The 24335-nt window shown below is 58.8% G+C and overlaps 2 protein-coding genes across 5 annotated transcripts; both read right to left on the reverse strand.

Moving 5' to 3' along the window:
- Window positions 1-385: 385 nt before the first annotated feature.
- Window positions 386-9946, reverse strand: LOC111156077 (amidohydrolase domain containing 2). 4 transcript variants are annotated; one of them, XM_022516671.1, is made up of 11 exons: window positions 9781-9946; window positions 9334-9470; window positions 9112-9251; window positions 3362-3416; window positions 2975-3187; window positions 2803-2891; window positions 2579-2723; window positions 2398-2505; window positions 2175-2243; window positions 1079-1180; window positions 386-629 (listed from the first exon to the last, which is right to left on the reverse strand). In XM_022516671.1, the coding sequence occupies exons 1-11, from the start codon at window positions 9861-9863 to the stop codon at window positions 541-543; spliced, it is 1230 nt and encodes a 409-aa protein (XP_022372379.1). In that variant the 5' UTR covers window positions 9864-9946; the 3' UTR covers window positions 386-540. The 4 variants fall into 4 exon arrangements, with proteins under 4 accessions (XP_022372379.1, XP_022372378.1, XP_022372377.1 ...); XM_022516670.1 differs by having other exon boundaries at window positions 2175-2266; window positions 2325-2505; XM_022516669.1 differs by having other exon boundaries at window positions 563-1180.
- A 150-nt stretch (window positions 9947-10096) lies between these two features.
- On the reverse strand, window positions 10097-15503 carry LOC111156039 (ATPase H+ transporting V0 subunit c). The gene is made up of 3 exons (XM_022516611.1): window positions 15260-15503; window positions 10996-11179; window positions 10097-10853 (listed from the first exon to the last, which is right to left on the reverse strand). The coding sequence occupies exons 1-3, from the start codon at window positions 15336-15338 to the stop codon at window positions 10649-10651; spliced, it is 468 nt and encodes a 155-aa protein (XP_022372319.1). The 5' UTR covers window positions 15339-15503; the 3' UTR covers window positions 10097-10648.
- Window positions 15504-24335: the final 8832 nt, after the last annotated feature.

Consider the following 24335-nt stretch of genomic DNA (forward strand, 5'->3'; position numbering starts at 1 on the left):
CTCCTCCCAGCCCAGACTACTAACTCAGCTCCACAACCAGTTCTCTCCTTGTTTGAAATCCTAGGAATTAGCCCTTCCCTCGGTCCCGACACGTGAACTTCTGAAGCTGTGTGCGCTCGCTGTCCCCAAGCCCCTTCCTGTCCCGCTTTTCAACTAGAGCCAAGGGCTTCCCCTCTCACCCTCCACTCACGTCCAGGCAGCACCTCTGCCTGTGGGTGTTCAGGCCCCGGACACATCTGCGTCACAGAGAGGGGCCCCCACAGAGCTGGGATGAGCCAGAATCCAGCCACTCCCACTCCCAACCCTGAGGCACAAACACCCCCACCCAGAGAGCCACCAAGGTGACGGCGCCCTGCTTGGAAGCAACACTCGGAGACCAGATAAGTCCCTGCCGGGCGCGTGTTTATCCAGCTGCCTCCTGAGCGGAGGCCTCCACCTGGGGCAGGGCGCCCACTCGCTCCCTGGAGACCTGCTCCTCCACGGCTCGGCCCTGACAGCGGCCGCCTAAGGCTGGGCGTCCTTTCCGGCGGTGGTCCTCGGTCACTGCCTGGCCTCCTCCGCCTGCCACACCAACTCGCCCGAGATGTAGGTGGCCCGCACGTGGAGAGAGTCATCGAGCACCACGAAGTCTGGGTCAGAGGCGGGTGGTGAGGAGGCGGTGGGGGTGGGGAGGGGAACGCGCAGGCACCCCCATCCCCACCCAGCTCCCAGGAGCTTCATTACCCCTGAGAGAAGCTCTGTTCCCATCTCCACAGCCACCCAGGAGCTGGTGGGGAAACCGAAGCTGGCAACACGATTTGGGTAGGGCACCCCAACCCCTCGCAGGCTGCCCAAGGTCCGGGAGCCAGCGTTCCTGGCGGTGGGGTACACGGGACAAAGGCCCAGGCAGCCCCCACCAGGCCTCGTCTCATTCGCCAGGAAGCCTGGCCTAATGGGAAAAGGGGCCCAGGCTGGAGGTGGTGGTGGGCAAGGCCACCTGGACACAGGGAAGCCCCCACCTGCCCTGTACTGCACCATCCCGAGTACTGCGGGAGCTCCCAAGTCCTCAGAGGCCCGGGAGCCCACACCAGGCCCTGACCTGCGTCAGCCCCGAAGTCCAGGGTCCCCTTGCGCTTCTCCAGCCCCAGCAGCTGAGCGGGGTGCAGGGACGCAGCCTCCAGGGCCAACTCCACGCTGCAGCCTGCTCAGGGGACACAACTGGGTGACCACGCCTGCCCCAGCTCTGCCGGCAGCCCCTCCCACAGCCCCTCCCCCAGCCCACAGCCCCGAAGCTCCAAGGCCTAGGAACTGGGTTCTGCCAGGGTTCTGCAGCAGGGTGACGAGGCTCCATCGCACCCCAGTCTAAGGGCGCTGCTGGGGACTCTTCTCCTGCTCGCTTGCTCACCCATCCCGGGCCATCCGGCCTCCCCTCCCCCTGAACAGATGCTCTGGACCCAAAGGCCCGCAGGCCCCCCCCACTCCTTTGGGGTCCCAGAAGGGCACCCCCACAAAGAAGGAGCAGCCTGCGCATCGATGAAGTCACGTAGTCTTGCCTTTCTATCCCTGCTACCCCTCAAGAGGCCATATGACTAAACCCCACTCTTCCTGCCCCCCCCATCATCCCCCCAGCTACCGGCCTGTCTCCCTGCTCGAAACAGCATGTCAAGCTCTGACACCCCAGATGCAACCCCAGCCCCACGGCACTACCAAGCATCCCTCAGGGCCTGGCCAACCACAGTCTCTACCAGACACCCCTGCCCACCTTCCCCGCAACAGGCCCACCCCCTTAAGAAGCCCAGAGCACAGCTCTGACCCTCTCACACTTCATCTCCCTAGCTGTGGACCCATGAAGGCCTGCGAACCCAGAGGGTCTAAGACCAAGGCCCAAGCTGTGGGTAAACTGAGCTCCATTCTCCCGTTGGGTGCCACGGCTTCAGTGCCGTCACCCTGGGTCCCAGCCATCTGCCTGCCACTGTCTTACCCTGCCCAGGAGCTCCCTGCAGGGGGACCTCAGACACGTTCCCAGTGCTCATCCTCTAGGAAACTCTGCCAGACGAGGGCTGTGGATGTGAGGCTCCGGTGGTCTCCGTGCTTCCCTCCCACCTCCCCCAAATGTAGCTTCCACCCTCCATGCACGCACACATCCACCCATACATACGCACACACACCCCCTACCCCACACCAGCCTCACTGACCTGTGGCCTGTAGGAAATGCCGGACACACACGTCCATCGGAGCTATACTGCCACTCAGTGTCTTGGTGCCTTGAGAACAGAGAGTGCAGGCTCTGTGGGACCAGAGACCACCAGACACGCAGTGGGGGGTGGGCAGTGGGCTGGCAGGGCACGCCCACATCCCACGAGAGGCCGAGGGCCTGTTCTCGTGGGGGCAGCCGGCAGGGACAAGCAAGTCGCTCACCTGCCACGTAGGCTGTCAGTCCATCTACTTCCACCTCCTGCTGCCCCAGCGTGTGCCGGCCATCACCCAAGCCCAGGGCAGGAACGGCGTCAGTGACCAGCACCAACCCTGTGGGAGGAAGGGGCTTCAGACCTGCCCCACAGCGCACTCCCCGCCGCCCCCAGCCCGCCCTGTCACGCACCCTGGGGAAGGGCCCGGTGGGCGATGCGCAGGGCCGCGGGGTTGGTATGCGTGCCATCAGCTATCATCCCATAGAAGATGTGGCGGCCTGGTGGCAGCCGGTCACTGGTCAGGAGCCCCACAATTCCCGGGTCACGGTGGTGGAACTGGGCAGGGATTGGAGTCGTGAGCTGAGCGAGGGCAGGAGCCCTTGTACCCGCCCCCCCCACCTGGGGGACGACTCACAGGCAGCATGGCGTTGAAGAGGTGGGTGATGAAGGTGGCCCCACACTGCACGGCTTCCTCCGCGGCCTGCAGGTCGGCCACCGAGTGTCCTGCATGGGGGACCAGGACTCAAACAACATACCCAGCCCAGGACCCCCCATGTGCACACACGCCTGGAGGCGGCCCGCCTCACCTAGGGACACACAGATGCCCCGGGCCACCAGGGCCCGTATCACCTCTCGGCTACGGCCCAGCTCGGGGGCCAGAGTCACGATGCGGACGTTGTCCAGGGCCCCATAGGTGGTCAGCACGTCGTGGAAGGCATTGGCCTCGAAGGAGCGCAGGTGGGCTTCAGGGTGTGCACCTCGCTTCTCCCGGCTGATGAACGGGCCCTCCAGGTGCACCCCTGGGAGGAGGGGGGGGCGGATGGCTCCAGCATGCCTCCTGCCGCACAGCCCCCACCCCAGCCCGTCACCTGCCCGACCTCCCTCCCCAGTTGGGCCTCTGGAGGGGGAGGGGCTGCCAACAGGTCCCCGAGGAGCCTCCCCGGGTGGGGGCAGGGAGAGGGTCAGCCACTCACCGAGGACCCCTGCCCCATGGGGACCACCACTCTTCACGGGGATCTGAGGAAGGACCTGGGGGGAACCAGCTGTTAAAGCCCTGCCCCCTATGGCCCAGCGCCCAGAGGTCACATCCCAGCCAAGGTCAGAGATCAGCCCCCAGTGGCCTTCCCTCAGGTATTAGAAGATAGTCAAAGGTCCCCAACCGTGGTCAGGGAAAGCACAGCACTCAGAACCGTCCAGACAGGGAGGAGTCATGGAGGACACAAGAGCAGCTGCCTGTGACGACCGGGAGAGGAGGAAGGAGCTCCTGTGCAGAGGGCAGGCACATGGACAGAGGGCCACCCCACGGTCCTGGCCCCTCCAGGCGGCCCCCGACCAGGCAGCAGCTGGGACACAGTGGGTGGCATGCTCAAAGGGTCCGGACCCGGACAGGGTGACAGGCCTGGCCTTCCTGAGCTGCAGAACCAGAAGCATGGCTGGAAGCAGGAAGAGTGCGTGCGCTCCACGCAGAAGCAGGGGCTCGCCGGCAGGGGAGCTCGGTGCGGATGGGGCTGGAGGCTCGGACAAGCCGCGTCCCAGCTGAATGCCATCAGGAAGGTCCCTCGTGTGTAACAGGTGCTCACATGATCCATCTCAGGACCAGACAAGCAGCCAGGCCTCGCAGCCCACACCTCTCTCACGAAGGAATGTGGAGAAGGAAGCGGACAGGGAGCCCTGCAGGACAGCAGAGTCCCGGATAAACACGCCCACCTCCGGAGCTCCCCTATCCCGGGCAGGATAAAGGGACTGACTCGGAGGAGGCTGAAACCTCGCGTGACCTGCAAGATGGGAGATGAGCAGAGCCGTCCAGGGAGGCCAAGGAACGGATGCCAGGCAGAGGCGGGCAGGTGCACACGGGGGACACACCCTGCACACAGAAGCCATGCTGCGGCCCCACTGCCTTAGTCCTGGCCACGCCTGGCACCTTGAGGAGCGGGGGGACCACAACAGACACGCCATCAAAGAGCAGCTGTGTCCCAAACGTGCCCGGCAAGCAGCTGGAGCAAACCGGAAGGTGTCCAGACGGGAGGTGGATCGAGGTGCACACACCCTGCAGTTAAGTGCAAGTTCATGCTCTTAACACGGTCAGCATGGAGCCAGCGAGGCCTGTCCCCGCTGACCAGGGACCTCGACGAAGGGGGCCTCCGTGGAGCCTCTGCAGGCCTGAGACTCCCAGCAGCCTGCTAGAACCTGACCTCAAACAGCCGGTAACCGAACCCAAGAGAAGGACGGCAGGAGAACAAGGGAACAAACAGCCCGAAAGCAGAGTCAGGGGAAGAACGAGAGAACCCATCCAGGAGGCCCAGCAGGGGAATGATGGCGCCCAGGAGGAGACGACAGAGAAACGGGGCAGAAAGTCACACGGAAGTTATTCAAGACAAGCAAACAAAACCGAAAACCAGATTGAGACAGCCAGGCCGTGCTGCAGGCCAGCACCACGGATGACCTCCCTCCGGGCTCCGCCCGTGTCCCCCTCAGGCTTCAGAACCCAGGGCCAAAGGGAAGGTTCCATAAGCCTCCAGACGAAGAAATCGGTCACACACCAAGTATCAGAGGTCGGGCGGCTTCTGGCTTCTCAAGAGCCACCTTGGCAGTTAGAAAACAATGTAGCAATGCTTTTAAAATTCTAGGGCAAAGTCACTTCTAACACAGAATTGTTCCCCAATCAAGACAGTAAAAACAGGGGGACCTGGGGGGCCCCTTCGGTTGAGCGTCTGATTCTTGATTTCGGCTCAAGTCCTGGTGTTGAGGGCGTGAGATCGAGCCCCGTGTCAGGCTCCACGCTCACCAGAGAGTCTGCCTGGAATTGTTTCCCTCTCCCTCCGTCGTGGGCGCTCTCTCTAAAATAAATCAAACTCGGGACACCCTGGGTGGCTCAATGGGTTAAAGCCTCTGCCTTCAGCTCAGGTCATGATCCCAGGATCCTGGGATCGAGCCCCGCATCGGGCTCTCTGCTCAGCAGGGAGCCTGCTTCCGCCCCCCTCTCTCTGCCTGCCTCTCTGCCTACTTGTAATCTCTCTCTCTGTCAAGTAAATAAATAAAATCTTTAAAAAATAAAATAAATCAAACTTAAAAAAGAAAGAGTAAAAACATTCTCAGTCCTTCAAGATCTCGAAAACTCGACCTCCCATGATCTCTTCCTCCAGAGGAAGCAGGGAGATGTGCTCCAGAGAGAAGGCAAAAACCAGCAAAGAAGACGACCCAGGATGGGGGATGGACGCCCAGCGGAAAGACGCTCGGGGAGCCCCTCAGGTGACAGTAAGGGAGCTGCCGGCACAGCTCGGCCCAGGGAGGCCAGCAGCCAGTGCTGGGAAACAGGTCCCGGAGGCTGCTGCAGGAAGGCAACACTGATGGACACGTGGCGTGTCCAGATGTCCTGAAAGAAGAGTGAGCTCCTGGCAGGAAGCCCGGAGTTGAGTCACGAGTTAAGGGAACAAAGAGCAGGACTTCCAAGGAAAGGAGAGCAGCCAGGTAAGAAAATGGGACGTGCGGAGTAGGCCCCACCTAGTCCTGCAGACGGACCTCCCCAAGGCAGCGGGCAGCTGTGTAGGGAGGATGGGGGCTTCTTCTGCTCCTCGGCTGGGCAGCAGACACAGAGAAGGCCTAACTGTTTAGGCCTGTTTAGGCAGCCCTAAACAGAGAAGTGAAGCAGGAGTCCCAGCATGGACTTAGAGACAGGAGAGCAAATTCCAAGCATCCCGAGCTGAAAGGGACGGTCTCTAGATGGGAGTCCGTGGGGGCAAAGGCTGCTAGCTCTCCTAACCAGCCACGGATAGGTCTAAGTTCACTGAAGATTAGAAAAAAGAAGGTAGGGGCGCCTGGGTGGCTCAGTGGGTTAAAGCCTCTGCCTTTGGCTCAGGTCATGATCTCAGGGTCTTGGGATCGAGCCCCACATCCAGCTCTCTGCTCAGCGGGGAGCCTGCTTCCCCCTCTCTCTCTGCCTGCCTCTCTGCCTGCTTGTGATCTCTGTCAAATAAATAAATAAAATTAAAAAAAAAAAAAAAAAAAAAAGAAGGTAACGGTTGAGTTTTTCCAGAACAGATCTCTTCCCCCCTGGAACAGGTGGGCCTGCACGTCAGAGGCTGGGCAGTTCTGGGACACGTCCTCTAGACCCCCCGCTTTCAACCTGCCCATCTCTATATGGGACAGCACGAAGCCTGTCATCCACATTCCACCGGGAGACTGTGTTGTGATGAGTGTCAGGTTCTGTCCTCTTCTCCTAAGTCCTCCGAGGGAGCTCAGCACCAGACACAAGGTTCTTGTGAGAGGAGGGGTGAGGGGAGTAACTTCAACCCAAGGGGAGGATGGGATTGTGGGTGAAGCCTGTCTTTGCAGGGGGACACTGTGTGGGACATTCTAGGGGGTTTTGCAGAGAGTCTCCCCCGGGAATGACACACAGGAAGAGGGGACCTGCGCAATGCTGTGCCCGTTGCTGGCTGCTCTCCCCACCTGGGCTCACGGGCGCCACCTCCACCCCCCTAACCCCCAAGTCTCAGATTCAGAACTCGAAATCCTAACAAGACACTCAGGATTTACTTCACCTTTCAAAACAAAACAAAGTCTCACAAGGAAAACTAGGGTACGCTAAGTGGGGAGAACAGCATAAACGACAGGGTAGAGGTAGAGAAAATAAGGCATGTTCCAGACAGGAAAGCAGAGGGAAAGGTCAAAGGATAGAGGGTGTGTGGGGCCAGAGGCAAAGGTCTGCCTGCCAACAAGAAGGTACTAGATCTTGGTGAAGCATATGATGGACTTGAAGCCGAGAAGGACACAAACAGATCTTCCTCCTGGAAGAGTATCAAAGCATAAAGCTAGAGGAGACCCCAGAAAAGGACCACATGGTCTCAGGGGACCAGAACACAATGACAAAAGATCTGGGTAACTTCTGACAAAGGAGCAATCCAGTTCTGCCCAGTGTGAGCTATTGGGGGGTGGGAGGTTATCCCAGGGAACAGTCCTGTAGTTTCTAAGACGATATTGGAATCAAATTTTTACATTCATGCCCATCAAAATTCTAGTTTCTGCTAAGGCCTTCAACCTGCAAACGTTTATGGTGGGTGACACGTTCTAGCAAGACAACATAAGCTAGAAGTCCCCATGTCCAGAAGCCCCTTGTCCTGTAGAAGACCACCTCATCATCTGTGTGGCAAGGGTCAGATGTGCTGTGGAAAGCGTGGCTGGTGTGTGACCAGAAAGTAGAGCCAAAGAAGCAGCAACACACAGAACACGACAAAGGCCTTCCAGGCAGAGGGCTTGGAGACAGGAGAAAGAACTGCCTAGAATGTCTGGAATGTGCCTAGGGAAAAGACAGAGGCCCGGGCAGGTAGGGAGGGAATGCTCAGAAGGCTGGGGTTCACACTGAGCACAAATGGGGAGGGGACAGGGGGAGTGAGCTGAGTCCTGCACCTCCTGAAGGCCTCTGTGGCAGGACCTGGAGCAGGGACAGCAGTTGGGAGAGTAGGGAACTGTCACTGAGCCTCACTGGTGAGGCCCAGGAAGGGGGAGGACAAAGAACACAGAGGCAATAAGGTGGGCACCTTCCTCAGCTCCAAGCCGAGGAAAGCGCAGACTGATGACCAGGAGAGAAAACGAGGAACCACCTGCTGGTTTCCAGCAGCACACGGAGCTTAGTCTGTAACTTCTGACTCTGGGATGGGAGGCCTAGGGAAACTTCCAGAAAGATATCCACAGCTGCCAGTGTACCAACGGCTTACTACAGACCACACACAGTGCTGAGTGCCCTAACCCCAACACACAGACACGGCCGTCATTCTCAACTTAGACTCGAAGAAACAGAATCAGAAAAAAGTAAAGGCTGTCTCGTGTCCCCAGCTGACAGATGAATTTAAGAGGCCCAAAGCCCACATCCGACCTCCCCCAACACCCAGCTAGGACTCTGGGCCCACACATCCAGGAGGGACCCCACGACGGGCAATGTGACCCATCATCACAGTAAGGAGCCGGTTCTGGAGAAAACCACCACACTGGAACGAACAGGAGGGATCACAGCGGAACTGCCCCCTCCCTAAACTCAACTCCAGTAACGGAACAGCCACGCTTTTCAAAACTCGTTAAGCTTCAAGCAGTCCAGAGGCACAAGGAACACACTCTGGTCTCCAAGAGCTCGGGAAGAAGGAACATTCGCGACCGCAGAGAGAACACTCGACAATAAAATAAGGTAAAGAATAAAACCAGAGAACCCGCACGGAAATGAACACAGTTTCATGGGAACGGGCAAAGTGAAAGGAGCGAGGGGTGTCGGGGTAGATGAGAGCAGCAGAGAGGATGGACTAGTGTAGCTGGGCAGACAGTGAAGCTTCTTTCTGGAAAGCACATTCAATTGGAGTCACAGAGCACAGACAGGTTGCGGGGGGAGGGGATAAACCTGACCAGCAGCTACAGGTGCGGCAATCAGAAGTCCCAGCAATGGGTTTCTGGAGCCCAGAGGCAGCCAGAGGGCAGCGTGGAAAGGACATGTGGCTGGGGAGGACACCGGGGCAGCACAAGTGAAGGCCTAGGGGACAGCTGCAGAGACAGGGACACTCTGCCGGTGGGGGAACGACCGAATGAGAAAGCCTAGGGGCGGGACGCTGGCCCCCCGTGGAAGGAGGCCAGCAGGTGAGGCCAAACGCCAGGCTAAGAGGGGTCTGTGGGAGCACGCATTTGAAAAACATGGCGGGGCTGCTTCCGGAGGCCCCGTTCCTCCAGACTGGGAGCCGGACCTCACCTTATGATAAACCTCGGGTGGTGAGGTGACCAAGGTGGGGCAGAAGGAGGTGACTCCGTGCGACAAGATCCTCCGGGCCACCAGGGCGACCCCCGAGCCCACGTCCTCCGAGGCCTGAGAGAAGTCAACGCCAAATCCACCTACGGCCACACAGAGGAAGGTCGCACAGCGCCCAGACCACTTCCTCTGGGTCGCCACCCACCCCGGAGCCCCAGGCCGCACCGTTGATCTGCACGTCGATGAAGCCGGGCGCTAGGATGCAGCCCCCGCAGTCCCGCTGCTCATCCGCCACTCGCCGCTCTTCAAAGAACAGTTTCTCGGGGTCCAGAATGCGGCCTTCGCGCACCCACAAATCCTCCCTGTGGCCAGAGCCAGGCGGGGAGAGGACTAAGATCTCCTACCCGGCACGCACCCTGCGGCCCACGCGAACACGGACCAGCCCTGAGCCCCGCACCCTAGCAGCGCCCGGCCGCGCGCCCAAGAGCTCCGGGTCCCGAGCCCCACCGGCCCTGGCCGTCACCTCAGCAGCGGCCGGCCCCGCGCCCAAGCAGCTCCCGATTCCGCACCCCACTTCTGAGCAGCTCCCGGTCCCGAGCCCTACCGGCCCTGGGCCTCACCCAAGCAGCGCCCCGCCCCGCGCCCGAGAAGCTCCCGGGCCCTGGGCCCCACCTGAGCAGCGACCGGCCTCGCAGGATGCGGCAGTTGGTGAACTGGAGCACCGGGGCCCGCGCCTCGTCCTGCCCGCCGCGCATCGTGAGCCACCCGAGCGGGCGGCGCCCGGGGCCCCGCAGCGGAACCCGCTCCCCGCGCACCCGGCCGACTGCAGGCCGCGGAGCCCGGCCTCCACCCACGTGACCCTCAGCTGACTCAGACTGGTCACGTGACCAACACACCCACGTGACGGGCGCCCTTCGTCTCCGGTCCCGCCTCCATCCCTCCCTCCCCCCACCAGCCCGGGGGCCCACACAAGCGGTCCACACAGGCGTCCAGTCACAACCGAGAACTTTATTGGACATGGCTCGGCTCCGGGCCTGGCAGGCCCAGCGCTCTGGCCCCGCGGCCCCGGCAGCCGGGGCTGGGGAAGGGTGGTTCCATCCAACGAGTCTCAGAACAGACGGTAACCCCACAACGCAACACTACCTAAGATTACTATATAGTTGGGAGACGGAGGGCTGCTCCACAGACGTATGAACAGGTCAAATCTTTATAAATAATAAACATCCAGTGAAGAGAAAATGACAACTCTAATTCATCCTTATACACAGAGCACTCTAGGGCGGATGAGTGGGGGCGGCAGAGGCCTGCGTCCTCACTGGTCGGGGGCCTGGATGGGTAATGAGTGGGCCCAGATGTCCACGGCACGGGGCAGGCGGGGGCAAGGCCAGGGGGAACAGACGATGGGCACTAGGACACTGCGCATTTACAAGACCAACTACTGGGGGGGCAGCTGCCCCGTGCGTGTGTGTCAGGCTGTTCATCTTGGAATGCGGGAATGGTCTTTACATCCTATTCTGTGGCTGGTGCGCTCGGAGAGGGGCTACTTTGTGGAGAGGATCAGGGCAACGATGAGACCGTAGAGGCCGAGCACCTCGGCGAAGATGAGGATCAGGATCATACCCACAAAGAGCCGGGGCTGCTGGGCCGTGCCGCGCACGCCAGCGTCCCCCACGATGCCGATGGCAAAGCCAGCCGCCAGCCCACTCAGCCCCACGCTCAGGCCAGCACCCAGCTGCAGGAAACTCCTGGGGGAGAGGACACGGGAGAAGTGTTAGCAGCCTGCTGGGGAAACCACCCGCCCCACGCCCCCGCCCTGGCCCTCCTGACCCCATGCGATGGCCTGACCCCAGACAGGGCAGCACAGGCGGGGAGGGAGCCAGCACTCACTTGTAGAGGCTGATGCCATCATTCAGGGAATTAGCGATGAGGACTGCCACCACCAGCCCGTAGATGGCGATGATACCAGCCATGACCACTGGGATGATGGACTTCATGATCAGTTCTGGCCGCATGACGGACATGGCTGCGATGCCGGTGCCACTCTTGGCTGTGCCATAGGCGGCACCCAGGGCTGTGCGGAGAGCGGGGAAGCCAGGTCAGCTCAGAATACTTGGGGTCAGGTCCCTGGAAGTAGCTCTGGCATGGCTGAGGGACACCCTAACTTATCACAACGGGGACATGAATTTGGCACCTAGCCAGGGGTGGGAGGTGGCCCTCAGGGGCAAGAGCCCCCACTGGGCACACAAGGAATCCAGATAGCTCTTTCCTTCACCAGAGGCCCCTGTGGCTGTCGCCTATGTGCGCAGCCGCTCTGCTGTGAAGGTGGGGTAGGCCCCACCTCCCAGGGAGCCTCCATGCAGCTGCCCACAGCCTCCAAGGTGGAGCTGCGACAGGTCCAGCAGCCCCGTCACACCGAGAAACGGGCAACTGTGCCACTTAAGACTTGCTGAAGATTCCGGACACCTTTTTACTGCCTGGAGTCATGGACATTCAGGTCCGAAATGGCCTGACAAAGCACAAGGTGGTTACATCTCAGCAGCCCAGTATCAGGCCAGACTCAGCCTGTCTGCCTTGGGGCTCCAGCCAGGGAAAACACGCTGGAAGACCCTCTCACTACACACAGGGCCTGACCACAGGGTCAGGGAAAGCTGGCCTGGCAAGTCCTGGCTCAGGCCACAGCGTCCCGCACTCCCCACCGCTTCCAGCTCTCCAGGAGGGCTAGCATCTGTTGTCAACAGGCCGAGTGCTTTCTCAGCCACACAGCAGGCCCGAACCCTGGAGTTTGGGAAGAATCTCTTTAAAGAACCAGAGTAAAAAGGGCGAGCCAAGGAGAGGACAGGGCACAGGGAGCCACCACCCAGGCAGACCATGAGCCCTTGGCATGCACAGAGGCCTTGAGCGCCTCCAGTAATGGGAGTGGGGGGAAACTCTGGGGTGGCCTGTCTCCTCTGATGCTGTTCCTCCTCCCTCTTGCTCGGTAGGGGGTGCTACTGTCTTCAAAGTTCCCTTCTCCTGGCCTCAAAGTCTAGAGCAACTTTTGCACAGAACAGAGCTACAGGGGGGCCCGCAGGGTCTCCCAGGGTCTCACCGCACTGCCTGAGCAGAGCTTAACATGGCTCAGAGGTGGAAAAGACCAGGACAATCCCAACCATTTTTCTGCACGTTTTATTCATCTGTTTGGGTCACAAAAAAGGTCTACTCTCTATGCTCATCACTGAGCAGTGAGGAGGTCCAAGGAGCTCTAGCTTCCCAGGGCTCCAAGCCTGGTGAGGACACACATGGCACCTCCACGCATGTTCTAGGAGAGTGGGGAGGCCGGTGGGGGGGAGGTGTCTGGGGAAGGGCTCCATAGAGAAAATGACGTTGGGTAGAAGTATGAGTGAGCAAAAAGGACTGCAGACGACATGAACGGAGACATCCACCAACATGGCACCAGGCTGGGAGCTACCAGAAAGAGGAAAGAGGAGGGGTGGGAGCAGAGGGACCTATACTGCCTCTGCCACTCGGTCCCAAAGGCACCCAACACCACCACGCCTGGGCAATTCGGCACTATCCTGAGCCGTGGCTCAGGACTGGTCTTCATGAAGCTTTTCCGGAACTCTCCTGGTCGCAGTGCATTTTGGGGGCTCCTACTGCAGGCCCAGCACCCCATCAGGCTGCATCACATGCGTGCACATGGCCAGCGCCATGGCCCGTTCCTCAAGTGGAGAGCACAGGAGATGTGTGGCACTGAGTGAGAAGCCGATTACTGGGAAGTCAGCATCCCAGGAGCAGGACACTGCCAGACGTGGAAAGTGAGCGGGGCTCTTCTCCAGGAGGTGGCAGAAGAGCGTGTGGCTGGAGGTGGGGAGGCAACAAGATGAACAAAGGGAAGAAAACAGGGCTGAGCACGAGGGGAAAAGCAGCCTGGCCTGGGCAGCAGCAGGTGTCCACAAAGGCCAGGCCCTGAGTGCTAGCTCTGGAGACAAGCCCTACAAGGTCCCAGACCGAGCAGAGGACAGAAAAGCCTGCGATCAGGAGGCAGTTCCAGGAACAAAGCACCAGAGGCAGGGTGCCTGCCAGGAGGGAGGAAGAGAGATTACGGAAAAGGAGCAACCAACGGCCTGTGGAAGACCCGATGAAGAAAGAATCGACAGGACTTTTGTCACAAGAAAAAAAGGGGAAGCAGGGAGGGAGACTGGGCACACTGGAGCAGGCAGCACCCGTCCTCAGGGGCCCGGGGCAACCAAAAAAAACCCTAGACCAGTTCTCAGTAACTTCCAGATACCTGGTTCTCAGTAACTTCCAGAGACCTGCTTTTGGGTCAGGCTCCCTCTGAAAGTATCAGGTTCTAGGAGAGGAAGAGATGTACCTGGTGACTGGAGGCAGGCCAGGAGCGGGGTACAGATAAAGGGCTGGGGGCAAACTCAGAGCTTCAGGAACAGGCAACGACAGCCCGAACTCAAGGAATTCTGGGGCAGGAATATCCTGTCCTTCACTGATGTTCCTCCGTGCGGGCACATAGAAGGAGCTCAATTAAGATTTGCTGAATGAATGACCGACAGCCACAAGGAACCCACAGGTGGCCAGGCAAAGCAGAATCTCTGAAGGCATTCTGGAGGCCAAGAGCAGAAAAGGCTGGGGGAGGGGGTCACAGCAGCCCGCTCAGAAGTGCTGGAAAGTAGGCAGCCCCTGCAGATGTGGAAAGAGCAGGCGTTGCCTGAGAGGGAAGGGGAAGTCCAGACCACTTCTCCCACCACAAATGACCCCTTACTTGCACGTGATGGGAAGGGCAGGGCAGGGCACACTCAGCAACTCATGACTGGCAGACAGGCCCAGGCAGAGGGAGGCCGAGGAGGGAGCAGAGTCCCCAGGCCCCTACCCCCCAAGTGTTTACAGTCAGCAGAGACTGTTTGGAGTTCAAACCCTCCCCCTTCTCGCACAGGGAGCCTCCCCAGTCCACCAGGTAGGGTGGGGCAAGGCGGAGTCATCAAAACCAAAAACCAGACCTACCCAAGAAGGCCGAGAGGAGACCAGGTCAGACCAGTCCACAGGGTTGCAGCGGAAGGACTAACCTTCCTGGGTCCCACATTCCTGGGCCTGGCCCACGTGCCTTTCTCCCAGATAGGCCAGTTTTCACTGAATTCAACAGTCCATGGCCGTCAAGACCCAAGTTCAAAAGAAGGGGTGCTACCAAGAACCTGGAAAGCCCTTCTCTTTACCTAGAGGAGCCCTCCCCAATTTGGGGCCTCGGGAAAGGGAAGTCACAGCATCCTTTCATTCATTCATTGGGGCCTAATCTACAACACTCTTCCTTCTAAAGACAAAGGCCCAATCCCCTCAACGCTGACGCTTCAGCCACCCTCGCTCAATCACCCAGAGGGACACTCCTGGAAAGTGGGCGCACACACACAGTGTCGTTGCTGGCCTGCCTCCCAGACACCCATCCTTGGCCCGGAGCCTGTTCAGACCCCCACCCCATTCCACACAATCCCACCTCTGGGTTCCGGCCAGCTCTCAGGACCAACCCCTCAGCCCAGTTTTCCCAAGCAGTCCACACGCCCCGCAGGACTACTGGGAAACAGTGACAGGCCCTAACTAGAAGCGTCTGCCTCTGGGTGCAAACCCACTTGACCCCCGCCGGGGGTGGGAGGGTGCGGGTCGCCAAAAGGGCCATGGCTGTGTACCTTGGAGGGGAGAGCCAGGACCTCGTCCATCCCCTGCCCCCACCTCCGCCGAACAAGGCCGGCCCCGCGTCGGGGGAGCTCTCCGAGGTGTGATGTCACACCTGCCCGCAGGATTGGGGGGGTGCGGAGCAGGCGCAGGACCGCGCGCCCCCACCCCAGCCTCCCTCCCGCCTCTCCTAGGGCTAAGATGGCAGCGGCGCCGCCGCCCCACCCCCGCACCTACACCGACAGGGGCAGGGCTGCCGGCTACCGATCCCCGGGAGACCCCCGGGGACCTGCACCCCAGCCCAGCCCGCAAGCCCTGCGCTCCGCAGTCCCCGGGGCCCCGACCCCCGCCCGCTGTCACGTGAGTCCCGGGACCCCCCCCAACAGATCGGAATTACGTCAGCGTGACGTCACACCCCGAACCCTGGGGAGATGCGAGCACGAGCCCCGAGCGCCCCGGACCCCCCAGCCTCCCGGGTCCCTCCTGCCGCGGCGCTCACCGCTGAAGACCATGGCGGCCGAGGCGCCCATGACCGCGAAAAAGGAGGCGTACTCGGGGCCGCTCTTGGCCTCGGACATGTCTGCGGGTGGGGAGAGGGCGAGCTCAGCAGGCCGAGGCGGGGGCGAGGACGGGCCGGGCACGGCAAGCGAGCACGAGCGGAGCAGTCAGGCGGCTGCGAAGGCGACCCGGCCCGTCAGCCGCTGCGCTCTAAATACCAGCACCGCAGAACAAAATGGCGGCCGCGGCCTCGTCACATGACCCGGGCCCCGCCCCTGAGGGCCATACCACTTCGCTCCTGCGGGGGGCGCCACGGCTTGAGGACGCCCTAGTGGTCCTCTGGCCGCTCCTGCACTGTACCGCCGCCCGAACGACCCAGACCAGGGGTTCCGCCCCATCTCGGCCTCCGCGGATGCGGGGCCGGGCGCTGGTAGCCTCTCACACCCCGTGGCGTTGGGCCCGTCCGACTCGCGGGCGGGGGCGGGGCGGTGGGCCTCCGTATTAGCATACGAGGCGGGGCCTGGGTGCCCCGCCTCCTCTGCGGCTGCGCGGCGCCGGCTGATGTTGGCTGCCGAGTGCGGCTTTCCTTTCCTTACGTTCGCCGTGTGGAGTCGGCTGCGGGCTTCTCACGGCCTTCCCCCAGGGACCCGGGACCGAGGTGTCCCCGGGACGTCTTCATATATTCTGGAGCGCTCCGAGGGTTCGAGCAGACGGAGCCGAAATCCCAAGTCCAGGACGCCGGCCAGTTATGCTCCAGCCCCCAGGAAAGCCCTCACCCACCTGTGAGGTCCAGGCCTCTACTTGCTGCCCTCCTGGGCCCCCGGGGTCGCGCCACCCCGACTCTGACCTCAGTCTCCTCCAGACACAGACCCCCTAGCTCTAGCTGTCTTCTGGCTTCTGAGAAAAAGGAGCCCCCTCCCCCGCATCTGTCCCCTCCCTTGCATCCGGGAGCCACACTTCAGCTGGGGGGCTGTTTCTGCCCCTCAAGGTGTAAGCGTGACTGGTTTGAAGCCCTGTCGGTGCTGCGACCTGTGGATGCTTCCCCAGATTTCTGCCTGTTCTGGGACCCATTTCCTCCAACCTTTGCTCGCGGAAAGCCGGCACCTGCAAGGCGGATTTCAAGAACCGCCAGCGGTTCCCTCCCAGCCCAGCACGCAGCTTGGCCTGGGGCTGAAACCGTCCTGCTGATCCCCTGAGGGGTTACCGGCACCCAGACTGGCTGCCTTATCTCTATCCACCAGCTCTGGTTCCCTTTGCCCTTTTGTCCCCTGCCTTTGAGGACTGGGTGGCTGTCATCTGGTCCTTGGCTCCCTTGAGCTCCTAGCCCTCTCCTTAAATGTCCTGCGTGGCAGCCTTCTCCACGTGGGCGGTAGGGAAACGACCCCTGGCCTAGCCCTCCTGCTGGTCTCAGCCCAACCTTGCACAGGAACCTCCTTCTGTCCTCCTCCCCTTGGCCAGGCCAGGTCTTGCATCTTCTGAACTGGCAGCCCACGGGTGTCTAGTCTGTCCTGTTTTAAAAGGGAGGAGGCTGCCATACCACTAGAGGCCTCCTCACCTTCCTCCGCTGCCCTCTTCCTTGTCCCAGACTCTGACTTCTGAGAAGAGAAACCTTCACTCAGCGTCTCCACCTCACCTGCCCTCCCTCCCAGCCCCCTGCCTTTGCCAAGGTCAACTGTGATCGCCATTTCTCTAAGCTGAGGGACGTTTACCAGGCTGAGTGGGCCTCTTTGCTGCATGGCCCGCTGCCCATTCCACCACACCCTCCCCTTTCTCTCCAGCTTACCTCCTACAGCCCTGACACCTCATTCCTTCTTCCTGGGGGCACAAGGAGGAGCAAGGACAGGTGCAGGCCAGGCAGCCTCAGCCTCCCTGCCCGACCTGATGTTCCCAGGGTTTCTCCCGTCCCGCCCCACCCCCGGGGCAATCATGTCCTCCAGCTCAGCCATTCTGTCCCTCATCTGCTCCTCTCCAACCCTGATGGCCCCCTGAGCTAGCAAACATCAGAGCTGGCCTCGGGTCTGGCCCCTCACCACTGCAGGCATGGAGGACCCAGGGTCAAGGGAGCCCAGGCCAGGGAGCCAGTGCTGCCTGGGGGACTGTGTGCAGAGGAAGAATTCAGACCAAAGTCAGGGGCGGCAGGGTACCCCCACCATCAGGAAGCCATGCAGTCAAAAACACAGAGGCGGGCAGAGCACGGAAGCCCAGTGTGGCTAAAATCCTAAGACTCAGGGAGACATTTCCCTCCTCGGGCTCGGGGAGCAGGTCAGGCTCACCCACCATCCTCTCATTTTCTGCTCGGTGTGAGAGGTCACACTGGGTCTCCAATGGGGCTGCTGGCACCTGAAACCAGCATGTCTCAAATGGAGCTCACCCCACCCCCACCTTCCATTCTATTCCACTCTGTTATTTCCATTTTGGGCAAAAGACACAGCCATCCACCCGACTGCTCGCAGCAGCAGCCTTGAGTCATGCCACAGCTCATTCCTCGTTACTCACCGAGCCCTGAGATCCTGTGGCTTCCTGGCTCCTAGCTCTGCCCACCCTGCCGCTGGGCTGCCCTCTGGCTGGGGTCCCCTCACAGCCTCTAACCCGGTTAGCCTGCTCAGTCTTAGCCTCCCCCCGCTCCCATTCTTCACCCTAGAGCCACAGGAGCTTCTAACTGGACACATCTGACTGGACACTCCATTCCTGGAATCCTTCAATGTCTTTCTGTCACAGGCTGGAGCCTTTGGTGGTCCCCTCCTGTGTCCCCATCTCATCCCATCATGCTGCTCCCTCCTCACCTGGATTCCTAAGTCTTTGGCTCTCTCTGCATCAACTACTCTCCTTCCCTTCTTGTATAGGGAGTGCTGCTCAATCTTTAGAGCACCACACCCTCCAGGAAGCCCTCCTGATTTCTCTTCCTCCCTTCTCAGACCCCTTCTTCACCCCTCACACTCCATTATTACCTTTTTTCACTCAATACCTCCTCTCCTGAGGGTCCCTGTGCCTCTCTTTCTGCCCACCCCCCATCCCTGCTAGGATGCTTGGCACATAGAGCTAATGTTTACTGATCACCAGGTGTGTGCAAGGCCTGTCCTAAGCACTTTTAGGGTATGATGTAATCCTCCTAAAGACCCTTTGAGAAAGATATCACCATGACTCTTCATTTGGTGGACAAGGAAGTGGGCCGTGGAGGGTCACACATCTGGCCCCGGTCAGCCTGCTAAGGAGAAGCAGAATTCAAAACTCCGACTCCCAGCGGGGCTGAGCCCGTGTGGCTTACCACACTGCCTTGTTTCCTACACGAGGGGGTTGGGTGAGCATCCAGGGACCAGTGACAGGGCCAGGAGGACCCCAGGGCGCCTTCCCCTTGGCCTCCCATACCAGGCAGGGCTGGGGAGGGGGTGTGCTGTGTGACACGAGGGACACACAAGCCTCTGCCTTCCCCCTCACAGCTAGGTCCCCAGCTGGAAATCACATCATCGCGATACCCTGGCCTGTCACTGCGTAAGTGGGGATTTCTAGGAATAAAGGGCAGGATTTGGGAAACCCAAGCCAGAGACTCTGATAGGGAGATATAGAGAGACATGGGGCCAAGGGGCAGGGAAGTTCTCTGAGTCCCCAAGAATTCTAAAGAAGACAAAAGGACCAAAAGATGGTGGGAGAGGGAAGTCCAGTGGCACTTGGCAAAGCCCTGAGGGAAGGGAGGGCGACAGCTGGGGAGATAAAGACCAGGAATAACTTTCCAAATGATTGGAAAGATGAACTTACCCCAAGGAAGCCGTTTCAACAGCGAAGGGAGTCTGGCAGCTGATGGACACTGCAGGGCGCCTTCTCCCTGTGGACAGTCCTGTTCTTTTTTTTTTTTTTTTTTAAGATTTTATTTATTTATTTGACAGACAGATCACAAGTAGGCAGAGAGGCAGGCAGAGAGAGGAAGGGAAGCAGGCTCCCCGCTGAGCAGAGAGCCCAATGTGGGGCTCAATCCCAGAACCCTGGGATCATGACCTGAGCCGAAGGCAGAGGTTTTAACCCACTGAGCCACCCAGGCGCCCCGACAGTCCCGTTCTTCCAAGTCACAGAGAAGATACGCCACAGGGACAGAACGCTAAGAGCAGCACCTGCCCTCCTGCGTGGCTGAGTAAAGGCTCCATGGGGCCCAGGCAAGGTTGGGATGAGAAGGAGCAAGACCGTAGTAGTGCCATGGAAGGGGAATGTGCAAAGGCAATTTTTCTGGTGTGATTTTTAAAAATTGGGGCTTACATTGAGGCACCTCAGTCAGAACACCACATGACACCTGATCTCTGGGTCATGAGTTCAAGCCCCATGTTGTGTACAGAGCTTACTTTAAAAAAAAAAAATTATGGGTTTTTAAATGATAGGATCTTTTTAAAAGATTTTATTTATTTATTTGATAGAGATTACAAGTAGGCAGAGAGGCAGACAGAGAGAGAGAGGGGAAAGCAGACTCCCCGCTGAGCAGAGAGCCCTATGCGGGGCTCAATCCCAGGACCCCGAGACCATGACCTGAGCCAAAGGCAGAGGCCTAACCCACTGAGCCACCCAGATGCCCCTTAAATGATAGGATTTTTTTTTTTAATTTTAAAGATTTTGTTTATTTATTTGACAGAGAGAGATCACAAGCAGGCCAAGAGGCAGGCGGCGGGGGGATCAGACTCCCTGCTGAGCAGAGAGCCTGGTGTGGGGCTCGATCCCAGGACCCTGAGATCATGACCCACACCAAAGGCAGAGGTTTAACCCACTGAACCACCAGGCGCCCTTAAAATGATAGGATTTTTTTTAAAAGATTTTATTTATTTATTTGACAGACAGAGATCACAAGTAGGCAGAGAGGCAGGCAGAGAGAAAGGGGGAAACAGGCTCCCTGCTGAGCAGAGAGCCCCATGCGGGGCTTGATCCCAAGACTCTGGGATCATGACCTGAGCCGAAGGCAGAGGCTTTAACCCACTGAGCCACCCAGGCGCCCCGATAGGATTTTTTTAAAAAGATTTTATGTATTTATCTGACAGAGAGAGAGGGAGAGATCACAAGTAGGCAGAGAGGCAGGCAGTGAGAGACGGAGAAGCAGGCTCCTTGCTTGAGGAGCAGAGAGCCCGATGTGGGGCTCAATCCCAGGACCCTGGGATCATGACCTGAGCTGTAGGCAGAGGCTTAACCCACTGAGCCACCCAGGCACCCCGATAGGATTTTTTTTAAATAAAAAACATCTTCTAGGTAAATACAGCATGGTACAAACCAGGGCCTGACAACCACCACCATCACTGCTAGAGGGAGTCCGGGGGCCTGCCCTGAGGCCTGGGCAGCAGTGTGTGGCCCGCTCTCTGGGCTGCTGGGAATGAAGGGGGCCTGACACCCTGCCGGGCGTGGAGAGCAGGTTCTCAGGGTGCCCATGAGGGCATTGTGTGGCCTGGACCCTCCATCCAGTCTGGCCTTAACTCACAGCCCATCCCAGGCACAGAACTGGCTGCTGGAAGGAAGCAGCTGCTCATATGTCAGTGAGGACAGTGCCTGACCTGGGGTTAAGGGACAGCGGGAGGCTGAGGAAGGGTACACAGGTGCATTCCCTGAACACGGCTGCAGATGCTAACAGCGGGTGGCCCCTGGGGCCGAGGAGGACCATCTCCCACAAGGACAATCCGGCTGCATTGATGCTCTAGAAGGAGCACAATTCCCCTTGTCAGAACCTGCTAGACGGGAAGGCTTGGGCTTCCGCTCGGGAAGTGAGGCATGTGGAACTAGAAGGGGAGGTGGCGCACCGTGGTGATCCCGCTGATAGCCCTGAGGGTCGGTTAGGCTGGATGCTGGGCCATCCCCACAGAGGGGCCATGTGAGAGCAGGTGCTGGCGGGGATGCGGGAGGGGGGACCCCAGGGTGGGCTGAGCTCCGCACAGACACTGGCCACTGCTCACGGAAGCCGCCGCAGCTGAGGGAGTCAGGCGTCTGCAGTGTCCCCGGCTACAGCCCTGTACCCAGGGCCACCCCTCCCCCTGGGAACAGCCGATGCCACCATCTCCATGTCAATCACAAAATGACCAAATGATACTAAGCACACTTACAGTGAGAAGTAGTTGCTGCAGGGAGTTTGGGGGGTACCCCCAACTGTGGGCCCCAGAAATACTCACCCAACTCCCCTCCAGAATTGCCCAGCTGGGGACAGTAGCATTGGGGCTCCTGCTCAGGGGCCAACAGGCTCCGGGGGTGGGGGGGAGGAAGCCAGCTCCTGGGGCCTCAGGAAAGCATCCTGGGGCAGGGGCACCCCAGCTCCTGAGGACTGGGAAACTCCGGCCTGGCTACAGGCTTGTGTAAAGGCCTTGAGGCAGCAGAGGAACTGAAAAACAGCCTACCCCGAGAGCTGGCCCCAGGGGCCAACGCAAACCAGGCCGGCCACTTCAGGGCGGGGCAGCAGGAAGGGGCCTGGGGAACCCGAGTGTTGTGGGGGAGAGCCGGGAGAAAGAGAGAGCATTAGGAACAGGGGTGCTGCCTGCAGTGTGAGGAAGATAAGGAAAGAGAGAAGCAGTTTCCCAGAAGAGGCAGAGGCAGAGGCCTTAGCAGCTCCAGGAGGGGTGGAGGGGTGGAGGGGTGGAGGGGTGGAGGGGTGGAGGGGCTCCAGCACTGGGAGGAGTCCCACCAGACGGGCATCCGCGCAGCTGCAGAGAAAACGGTTCCTGCGGTTCTCTGTGTGGGATATCGGTTCACCCAATTGGAAGGTCTTTCCCAATGTTCGGAAAGACATTACCATGGATCGCTGTGAACCCCCAGGTAGAATCCCCTCCCGTTGCACGAGGAGGACTTGTTGATACCGGGCTCCCGTGGGTCAGGGCTTGGAGTGATTCTGGACTGAGACTTTGGACCGAAGCCCCTGGAGGCTGTTCCCCTCGCTGCTCCCGGGGCAGTGCGTGTTTGCAGGACGGCACCGTGACCAGGAGTAAACAAAATCCGGACGGACTTGGCCTGCACTGACCGCAGCAGCGAGAACAGCAGAGCGTGTCTCCTTCTGGAGGAGAGAGATCCAGTCTCAGGCAGGGGCTTGCTGGTCTCCCGCACACCTCTGGGTCGCCATTCCCTGCACACCGCCCCCCACACCCCGCATTCCCCAGACGTTCTCACAGCAAATACTTCAGGGAGGTTCTGCTGGCTGGCAGTAATTTTATTTAGGACTCAAGTGAACATGGATTAAACTAAGATTTGGCGGCCAAGCCACACACTAGTCTAGTCTCACTTGGTCCCTCACGGTTCTTCATTCATTCGGATGCTCCAAAGTGTCAGTCGGGTGAAGTCCATTTCTCAGCCAATAACTGCCCTACATGAGAACGGAGAGGTGAAGGGATTCACACAACCCTTTCTCCTCCTTAATTACCAGCTCGCTAGGTTTTGGCAAACCGTGGCCTTTGCCAGGCAGTGCGCTTCTGTTGGAAACGGAGCAGGGGCCGCCCTCAGACCTCCATGTCATCGCCAGCACCGCTGGAGCAGACCCGACCTGCAGGTGCCCTTGCTCAGGGGTGCTTCTCGAGGAAACGCCCTTCACAGCTGAAACCAGCTGGCCAGCTAGGGAATACACCGCCAGATTCGGCAATCTGAGGCAGGAGGTCTCCCACAGTTGGTGTGTCTGCTCCACACAGAAGTGCCCGGTGATTTTGCTTCCTCGACCCCCAGCACAGAGTTAACAAATTCCACACAGGCGGGTCACACGCGTGTGTCTGCAAACGCGTGAGGCATTTCATCCGTAGCCACAAGGCACATGGTACTGTACTTGTTGACCACGACCCGACACTAATATAATGAAGACCATGATTTTTAATTTAAATTTTAGTCAACACACAGTGCAAGATTGGTTTCTAACAAAACGTGGTTGCTTTCCTACCTACAGGCTTGCAGTGTTGTTCTCTCAGAACAGCGAGGAGGGAACACAGCAGGGGGAGAGGGAGGCAGAAGTGGGCTCCCCACAGAGCAGGGAGCCCGATGCGGGGCTCGATCCCAGCGCCCTGGGACCATGACCTGAGCCGAAGGCAGATGCTTAACGACTGAGCCCCCCAGGTGCCCCCTACCAGATTATTCTTATAGATCCATGCACTTCTCTGCCTAACTTTCACGTGGTAGGGGGAAGCGCTGGCGAGGCGTCCTCCACTCCTGCTTTAGTTGGTGACTTCCCCGTGCAAACGAGACAGTTGGGGGCAGAGGACGAGGACACAAGATGAGCGTCCATTCCGGAGACCTCACTATGCTAATTGGTGGCATTTTTTTTTTTCGACCAGTGTTAGTCTTGTGAATTTTGAGGACATTCTGGATTTAATGAAAATTTAAGTATCTGTACAAATTAAATCCATTCCTGGAACACAGAAAGGACTGTGGGAAAACTGAAGGCATCTGATTAAATGCACAGTTCACAGCACTATAAACCAACGTTCACCTCTGCTGGGCTCCCGTACCCACACAGGAGAAGCTGGGCAGGGTCCATGGACACTCTGTGGGATCTTTGCCTCTCTCTGGTAAATCTAAAATTATTTCCTAGTTAAAAGTTACAAACACTGAATCTATTAAATATGAAATACTTAAGGGCCCTACGGCTTCAGGAAATAAGAAAAATTTGAAACCCTGAAATCCTCAGAGTTTTCTAAACCAAGGTGCCCTGAAAAACTCAAAAAGTTAATCCCACAGCTTATAAAAGCAGGAAAATTTGAAATACGAATTTTTATTCAGCAATTAGAACTATGAAAATTTCCTAATACAAATGACTTACTCTCGTATTATAAATTGTTTTTCGCAAAACTCATGTTCTGAAGCCCAAAAGGCATAGAGTCCACGTTAAGAAATTATTTAATTTAATGAGCTGGTTTATTTATTTATTTTTTTAAAGATTTTATTTATTCATTTGACAGACAGAGATCACAAGTAGGCAGAGAGGCAGGCAGAGAGAGAGGAAGGGAAGCAGGCTCCCTGCTGAGCAGAGAGCCCAATGTGGGGCTCCATCCCAGGACCCTGGGATCATGACCTGAGCCGAAGGCAGAGGCTTTAACCTACTGAGCCACCCAGGCGCCCCAATGAGCTGGTTTAAATTACATGATTTACTTATTTAT

The sequence above is a fragment of the Enhydra lutris genome, unplaced genomic scaffold (genome assembly GCF_002288905.1).
Source record: "Enhydra lutris kenyoni isolate GAN:26980312 unplaced genomic scaffold, ASM228890v2 scaffoldscaffold45, whole genome shotgun sequence".
In the NCBI taxonomy this organism is placed as follows: domain Eukaryota; kingdom Metazoa; phylum Chordata; class Mammalia; order Carnivora; family Mustelidae; genus Enhydra; species Enhydra lutris.